General features: G+C 44.4%; 1 protein-coding gene across 4 annotated transcripts in view; it reads right to left on the bottom strand.

Annotated features, from left to right (window-relative positions):
* Nucleotides 1–4,619: 4,619 nt before the first annotated feature.
* SLC39A13 (solute carrier family 39 member 13) overlaps nt 4,620–9,242 on the bottom strand; it is a 69,280-nt gene continuing 64,657 nt past the window's right edge. For all 4 annotated transcript variants that reach the window (XM_065595296.1, XM_005302319.4, XM_024100974.3 and 1 more), the window contains exon 10: nt 4,620–7,403. In XM_065595296.1, the coding sequence (XP_065451368.1) occupies nt 7,328–7,403 (76 nt within the window). In that variant the 3' untranslated portion in view covers nt 4,620–7,327. The remainder of the gene's footprint in view (nt 7,404–9,242) is intronic.

The following is a 9,242-nucleotide window of genomic DNA, read 5'->3' as shown; positions in this document are numbered from 1 at the left end:
AGACCTCTATCATATCCTCCCTTAGTTGTCTCTTTTCCAAGCTGAAAAGTCCCAATATTCTTAAATCTCTTCTCACACAGAAGCTGTTTCGTACACTTGATCATTTTTGTTGCCCTTCTCTGTACCTTTTCTATATCTAATGTATCTTTTTTGAGATGGGGTGACTAGAACTGCACACAGTATTCCAGGTGTCTAGAACTGCACACAGTATTCCAGGTGTGGGCATACCATGGATTTATATAGTGCAATTATATTTACTGTCTTATTATCTATGCTTTTACTAATGATTCCTAACATTGTTAACTTTTTCGACTGCTGCTGCACATTCAGAAGTTTTCAGAGAACTATCCACAATAAACACAAAGATCTCTTTCTTGAGTGGTAACAGCTAATTTAGTCCCATCATTTTGTATGTAGAGTTGGGATGATGTTTTCCAATGTGCATTACTTTGCATTTATCATCATTGAATTTAATCTGCCATTTTGTTCCTCAGTCACCCAGTTTTGTGAGATCCCTTTGGAACTCTTCAGAATTTGCTTTGGATTTACCCATCTTGAATAATTTTGCATCATCTGCAAACTGCCACCTCACTGTTTACCCCTTTTTCCAGATCATTTATGAACACGATGAACAATACTTGTTATACAAATCCCTGGGGATCATCACTATTTACCCCCTCTCCATCCTGAAAACTGACCCCTCATTCCTACCCTTTTCCTCTCTTTTAATCAGTTACTGGATCCATAAGAGGGCCTTCCGTCTTATCCCATGACAGCTTATTGTGCTTAAAATCCTTTGGTCAGAGACCTTGTTATCGTCCTGTAATTGCCAGGATAATCTCTGAAGCCTTGTTTAAAAATTGGCATCACATTAGTTATCCTCCAGTCATCTGGTTCAGAAGCTGATTTAAGGGATAGGTTATATACCAGAGTTGGTAGTTCTGCTATTTCATGTTCAAGTTCCTTCAGAAGTCTTGGGTGAATACTATCTGGTCCTGGTGACTTATTGTTTATCAATTTATTCCAAAACCACCTCTGTTGACTTTTCAGATTGGTCACTTAAATAGAATGGCTCAGGTGTGGGAATCTCCCTCGCATCCTCTGCAGTGAAGTCTGATGCAAAGAATTCATTTAGCTTCTCCATAACGGCCTTGTCTTTCTTTAGCACCTCGATCATCCAGTGGCCCCACTGATTGTTTGGCAGGCTTCCTGGATCTGATATACATTTTTTTTTTCTGTTAGTTTATGAATCTTTTGCTAGTTGCTCTACAAATTCTTTTTTAGCCTGCCTTCTTTCTTGACTTGCCAGAGTTTATGTTCCTTTCTATTCTCCTGAGTAGGATCTGACTTCCAATTTTTAAAGGATGCCTTTTTGCCTCTAACTGCTTCTTTTACAGTAACTCCTCACTTAACTTTGTAGTTATGTTCCTGAAAAATGCAACTTTAAGTGAAACAATGTTAAACGAATCCACTTTTCCAATAAGATTTAATGTAAAGGCGGGGGGTTAGGTTCCAAGGAAATTTTTTGGGGGCAGACAAGACGCATTATATACTGTACTGTGGTTGGAAAGTGCCCCTGGCTTACCCCACACAGGCACAGCCCGCTGCAGGCAAGGATGCTAGGAAGCACCTTTGCAGCAGCAGCTTCCCTGAAGAACAGGCACCGAGTTTGCCGGGGGATGCTCCAGGCCCACCTCTTCCCACCCCCAACTCCATCTCCTCTCCGGAGCAGCCACATCCCCGCTCCTCCCCCCCACCCCAAAGTCCTAAGCACCGACAAACAGCTGTGCTGGTGCTTCCCCTCTCCTCTCCCTCCCTCCCACCCAGCACTTCATGTTTAGGACTTTCTGGGAGGGATGGGGAGAGCGGAGATGCAGCACTTCCCCCTCCCTCCCAGAAAGTCCTAAGCGCTAAAGTTATGCAATGTTTGGCAGTGGGGGAAGCACTGGGAGGGAGGGGGAGAAGGCAGAGAAGAGGAACTTGTGCAATGCTCCCTTGTAAAGTCGCTGCTCTTCCACAGAATCTTACAAGCAGTGGACAGAGCAGTCAACCAAACGACGTTATAAGGGGGCATTGCACAACTTTAAAGGAGCATGTTCCCTAATTGAGCAGCAAAGTAACTTTGAAACAACGTTAAGCCGGAGGACGTTAAGTGAGGAGTTACTATACTCTGTTTAGCCATTGCAGCATTGTTTTGGTCCTCTTACTATATTTTTTCATTTGGGGGTAAACATTTAATTTGCACCTCTATTATAGTGTTTTTAAATAGTTTCCATGCAGCTGGCAGGCATTTCATGCTGGTGACTGTTAATTTTACTCTCCATTTAACTATCTTCCTCATTTTTGTGTAGTGCCCCTACCCTACCTCACTTCATTTGTGATCACTTTTGTAAAAGCCCATTGTATCTGTAATAAGAACAGAACTGTTCAAAACTGAAAGCAACACATGCTTTTAAACTAACATTTCAGCTCATTACTTTCAACTGAATTGTATAGTCTTTAAGGAGGGAGAAGATATGAGAAAATTCACTCAGAAAGTGTTACTTACCAGTAACTTGAGTTCTTAAGGAGATTCACAGTACAAATCCAGTCTTGGGATGGAGTTGCTCACTTTACACAAGCCTAGCTTTGTTAGGAAATGAGAACATTGGAGCCTCCAGTGAGTCATTCTTTGAACCCCATCCTTTTTGCAGATTCTGCCATATTTAGTAGATAAGATAGTGGTGGGGGTGGGGGTGGGGAAGGGGAGTACAGGGAAAATTTCCCCCAAACCTATATTATAGTACACTACAGAGCCAGAGCTAAGAAAACAATCAAGAGAAAAACCCTAACTGGGGAAAAGTAATGGCCAACTGACTAAAGTGGATGTAGAGGTAGATCTGACTTGCTGCTTTGCAGGCTGCAAGGAAGTGAGGGTGTGCAGCATCCACGCATAGCCTTACCTGGAATGGTCCAAGCCTCAAAGAAAAGATGGGTGTTCCCTACACCAACAGTCAAAACTTCCCAGAAGGTTGCACAAGGCACCCCAATGGTGAAAAGCTGCACTGAGAATACTCAGAAAGTTAAGAAACAAAGCCTCATGATTTTTTAAATCAACAAAATATGGACAGCTGCAGTTGTAGACATTCATTTATGATTCTTCCTCCCCACCCCTACCACCTAAATAGCAGAAAAAGCCCTTTGATTGTATTCAATGAGAAGTAGGCTAAAATGGAGTCCAGTTATTAAATACAGCTTCTCCAGAGGCACAAAATCTCTTCTGATCCTGGCTGTTTCATGGGAGTTATTCCTCCACCTGCAGCTTTATCACTGTTCAAAGCCTGTTGTTCAGACTTTGTCTCTGCAAACCTGCATCCAGGAGAAACTCAGCAGTTTGCTAGGCCTGACAAAGAAGTTTAACCCTTTTCTGGGCAATCCTTGAGTTGCCTGAATAAAAAAAGTGGTCTTTATGAATCTTCAGGCTAGAAATCAGCTCTCAGGAACAGAAGTGTGTATCAGACATTGTCTTGCCTGTGCTAAACCTGGACAATATAGGTGCATACTCTCAGCCAGAATGCAAAATCTAAGGGTCTATCCACACCATAAACCCCACCATACTGGGCAGCCTGCTTCTTATCTAAAGCACAGTTTTGGGGAATTGCGCTGAAGCCTGTTTAAATCATGTTTTAACAAGGTTCTCTAATGGCTGTTTGTGTTGTCCATGTGGGACCACACTCTTGTTAGTACCTTAGAGTCACAAGATGTAAAAGGGAATTACAGGACTAACATTCTTCTGCAATGTTTTTGCACCTGCCTGGTCAGAAGCCATAATCACATCAAGACTTAAAAATGAATTGGAAATATTGCATTTGATTTAATCTGCAGCTCTCTCTAATCTCCAGAGACCAGAAAATTAGTGTTTCCTAAACCAGTCAACTTAAAGACTCACTCTCTCAGACTTACCACCTACATCCAACATCAATTCCTCTTTCCTCCCCATACCCTCTTCCAGCTCCTGTTTCTTTTTTTTGGCATAAATGATTCACATTTTTAATGGAAAGCATTTAATACCATCCAGTGCTCTCATCACCCGATAACCGCTTAGATGAGGGGGTTGACTCTTTCCAGGACTCAACATCTTGCCCCTTTTGACCTGTCTTTGTTTGGGGAATAGAAGAAATTCCTCCATGAGCTTCTTGCTAAACTTCTTGCATTCACTGTTTGATGGGTTGCTGCAGGGCACCCATCAGAATGTGCGGAAAATTGGCTTGGCTTTAATTTTTAAGGAAGGTAAGCGATAATTGGGCCAGAGATGGAAACTCACTTCTCTTAACTTTCTATGATTTTCTGGGCTGTGGGCTGTCATATAGCTGCTGCCCTGGAGAGGGAGCAGAGACAACATACACCAAGCCAGCTATGGTCAAACCACATCCATGCTAATCCAGGAGTTTCCCATGACAGCCGGCAGATCAGGTTGTTTAAAATACATAAGGTGCTTTCAGTAGCAAAAGTTTTAGGAATAGATCATGGAATAGGGCCTATGCGGAGCCAGGAATAGCTTGCTAACTGCAGGGGTATTGCTCTGTGGTCCACTGGCAGTGGAAGAGAGAAGGAGTTTCTTTACCAAGAAAAACAACCAACACTCAGTACCATTTATTTCATCTCTATTGTCTCCATGCAGATCAGATCAATACAGATGAATGGGAAAATGCACAAGAGTAGCTGAAAAAATAGAGCTAGAAAATAGGATTTTTTCTGCATTTCCAAAAGTGACAAATGTAGTGGAGTGGCTAACAGCCTCCCTCCCACAGGCCCTTGTTTCAGCATGCAGTGGAGCAGCTAACCATCGCTCTTTAAGGCCCTGTGCTGCCCCTGTGGGTGTAGCTTCCCAAGAACTGCAGACTCAGTCCAGGCTTGGGCTGCCAGCCAAAAGAAACAGCTCTGTGATTAATGCTTCAGTGTCACCCACTGCACATTCCTGAACACTGAGCAGAATCCCTGCTGTGGTTTACATTCTTGGCCAAACCCGGCACTGATGCAATAGCACCAAGGCCCAGGCACTAAGCCCTGCAATGCTCTGGGCCCTTAACTTAAAAAATGCCAACCTGATTTTCAATTAACAAACTCTTGGGAAGTGCTGGGTGTACATACATTTGCTTCCTCCAGGCTCCCACACCAGAGGTTTTGTAGCTCCAACCCCCAGGTAAACTAGCCACACTGTGGTGGAAATAGTATCTTGGGGCCTCTCTGAGTACTTAAGGGGTAGGGGTCATCTCTGATGCCTCAAAAGAAGAGGGTGACTGCTTCATTGGAGCTCACAGCAGCTGGATGATATAGGCAGCAGCTGTCATGGGAAGGCAACTTTCCAGGGTCAAAGAGCATTGCACTGAAACAGCCTCCCTCATGGCTCCAACAGATCTAGCTGGTAATGTAGGGATAGGTGTAAGAAAAGCTGTAGGGATTTTAGTCACTGGCCCATCTGCAGAGAATGTTGCAAGCAGAAGTTCTCAGGCTTTCTTCAGAAAGTGGCAGGGAAGCTACCATAGGGAAATTGTCAACATTTTCAAAGCTCTAAAGGAAATGAGGGCAACCTGCTCTGGGCAGTGCTTCTGGCTTGTTACTGCCTTAGCCAACCTGGCCACTCACTGGAGCCCTAAATGTCCTGAACAGCATCAGGAGCCAGCCCTTTTCAAAAAGGTCCTGGCTACACAAGAAAGCTGTATTTATTTAACAAAAGCAATTCAGATACAGATTTAAATTGATGCAACCCCTGGTTAATGGCAGAGCTCATTTGTATCCTATGTGATGTCTGATGGCACAGGAAGGATTCAGAACATCCTGTTGTGGACTCTTATTTTGTGCCTCACACAAGGAGGTTGCATTAATTTAACTACATTGGTTCTAAACAGATTTAATTAAAATCAGTGCAACATTCTCCTATAGGTAAAGCCTAAGCAAGTGTGCATATGTTTAGGGAGTTCTGACATTCCAGAGGAGGTGAGGTTGTCAGCGTTGGTAATCCCCATCAGTCAAAACCAGGAATTTTTAGATTTAGTTTTACTAGTCGGTTAAACTGGCATCAAATGGGATCCCAGACACCACATGACTTCAACTCAAGGGCACAGTCACTATCACACTCAGATTCCTTCTCCAAGCTTTACAGCCACATTGATTTCAGACTCACTTTTCATCCTTCTCACCGGCAGGTTCCCCTTTCCAGTGTTTCTCAACCTTTTTGATACCAGGGACCGGCTTGCTGCCTTCCTAAACTGTGTCGGAACTCTCAGGGACCGAAACACTGCCCCATCCATCCATCCATCTCTCCATCTCTCTCTCTCTCTCACACACACACACACACACACACACTTTTCTTCTCTACTCTGCCCTTTCTCTATGTATAGTCAGTGTTTTCTCTCTCCTCCATTCCTCCTCCCCCCCATTCCTCCTCTGGTGGAGGCCAGAGTCCAGGCCCTGCTCACTCTACGCCTGCTGATGAGAGGCCTTAGGAGGGGGGCAGTGACTGAGCAGGTTTCCCCCAGATATAGATGAGCTGATGATCTGGGATGATAGGAAACATTTGCTGACCATTTCTCAAATATGCACCTAGGCTGTGTTGAACAGGGGAGGGGATAGGTTCTCTAAACAGAGGAGTTAAGGTTAAAGGCAGAAGCTTTCAGGCTAAGCTATATAACCTCCTATCCCAACCTACCCCAAGTATTAGGCCTGATTTCAAAGCTAAGGCAGAAGAACTCAAGAGAGGCAGACTGTCCAGGCTGACACCATCCCATTTTTCTACTGATAAATGAGGGCTGCGTGGGAAGGGGCCTTCTCACCTCTATGCACCTATGTGGTTTTGATAGTACCTTTGCTCCTGCCAGGTAGGCTACACTGGGGAATGTTGGTGGTTTGCTGCTGCTTTGGGGAAATTGTTTTCTTTCTAAGCCTGGAGTAGCAGGTAAATCCTTCTTTGCCAGATACAGGGATCTTGTCTATTCACTGAGCAGCTTAAGATGTGCAATTCCAACACTTGTTCTTACTCCAGGGTGAGACAGTCTGTTCTCCTTGGAACAGGTTCTTGGTTCATTTCTTCTCCTTAAAAGCTTTCACTCCATAAAACACCAACATTGGAAGCCCTGGTTTGTGGGATTTTAACAGAGCAGGGATAGAAGAGCCAGGGAATGGAGTCCAGCATCCCCAATGACTCCCTCTTTTTCTCAACTGCCTCTCACACTAGCAGCTGGACCCACAAGCGCGCACACAGGAAGTTACATTAGTGTTCCTTATTGCTTTGTAACAGCTCAAAGTCAATGCAGCTCTGGGAGGCAGCATGAGGAGGTCTGAGCGGAGGTCATTCTGTAGTGAGTGAGAGCAGCACCATGACTGTAATGCCTGTGCACAGGAGAAGGATCTGCTGCACGGAGTTCCTAGGGAAGAAACAAGACAGAGTCATAGACTCAGACTTTAAGGTCAGAAGGGACCATTATGATCATCTGGTCTGACCCCCTGCATGCTGCAGGCCACAAAACTGTCCCTACCCTTGACTCTGCTGTTGAAGTCCCCAAATCCTGTGTTTTAGTGACTTCAATTGGCAGAGAACCCTCCTGCTAGCGATCCCTGCCCCATGCTGCGGAGGAAGGCGAAAAACCTCCAGGGCCTCAGCCAATCTACCCTGGAGGAAAATTCCTTCCTGACCCCAAATATGGCGATCAGTAAGACCCCGAGCATGTAGGCAAGAGTCTCCAGCCTGACCCCTGTTAGCCATTATACTGTTTACCTGCCATTGCTTGGTATTCCTTTGCTAATATGTTTTACTATTAAACCATTCCCTCCATAAACTTATCTAACTTAATCTTAAAACCAGACAGGTCCCTCGCCCCCACCGTTTCCCTCGGAAGGCCGTTCCAATATTTCACCCCTCTGACGGTCAGAAACCTTCGTCTAATTTTAAGCCTGAACTTCCCCACGGCCAGTTTATATCCATTCGTTCTCGTGTCCACATTAGTACTAAGCTGAAATAATTCCTCTCCCTCCCTTGTATTTATCCCTCTGATATATTTAAAGAGAGCAATCATATCCCCCCTCAGCCTTCGTTTTGTCAGACTAAACAACCCGAGCTCCTCTAGTCTCCTTTCATACGACAGGTTTTCCATTCCTCTGATCATCCTAGTGGCCCTTCTCTGCACCCGTTCCAGTTTGAGTTCATCTTTTTTAAACATGGGAGACCAGAACTGCACACAGTACTCCAAATGAGGTCTCACCAGCGCCTTATACAACGGAAGCAGCACCTCTTTATCCCTACTAGATATACCTCGCCTAATGCATCCCAAGACCGCATTGGCTTTTTTCACCGCCATGTCACATTGTCGACTCATAGTCATCCTGCGGTCTACAAGGACCCCTAGGTCCTTCTCCTCTTCCGTTACTTCTAACCAATGCATCCCCAGCTTGTAACTAAAATTGTTGTTAGTCATCCCTAAATGCATCACCTTACACTTTTCACTATTAAATTTCATCCTATTTCTGATACTCCAATTCACAAGCTCATTCAAGTCTCCCTGCAGAATATCCCTATCCTCCTCCGAATTGGCAACGCCTCCCACCTTCGTATCATCCGCAAACTTTATCAGTCCACTCCTGCAATCCGTTCCGAGGTCAGTTATAAATAGATTAAATAAAACCAGTCCCAATCTGCACAAGTACAGGGGCTCAGGAGTCCAATCTCTTATGCACTCTGCCCCTCTAGACTTGTCACTCAGAACAAGGCTGTTGTCTGAGTGAAGACATGCGCATGGGCAAGGCAGCCACCTCCAGGAGTAGGAAAGATATTCACAACACTTCCATGTGTGTGGCAGAGAGAGGTCTAAGAAACCACTCTAATAGGAGACCAGGCTGGATACTGGAAGTGGTAAGGATGTAGTGATCATTCTATGGAAGATTGGTACTATTGATGACAGTAATGAACAGAGAGTTGGGATTTGTCACTGAATGGCAGCAGTACAAAGGACTATATTTCGTGAAAACAAATGTTGGGAAATTAATACATCTAGGGAGCAGAGTGCAATGGGAAGAATTAAAAATCCATCATAATGGAAAGTGACTGAGAAATCTGAAGTCACAATAATTTGCTATTCCTCTGAAAGAGAATGGTCCCTGCAGTGGCAAACTCTCAAAGATCAGAGGGTTAAAAAATAATTGGAAGTGACATTGGCTTTGCTGGGAGCTGAATGCATTCATGTCAACAGATGAATTCAGTCAGTATTCAG

The sequence above is a fragment of the Chrysemys picta genome, chromosome 4 (genome assembly GCF_011386835.1).
Source record: "Chrysemys picta bellii isolate R12L10 chromosome 4, ASM1138683v2, whole genome shotgun sequence".
Taxonomy (NCBI): Eukaryota; Metazoa; Chordata; order Testudines; family Emydidae; genus Chrysemys; species Chrysemys picta.
Note: the sequence above shows the minus strand (reverse complement) of the source record. Positions and strands in the feature narration are given on the sequence as shown.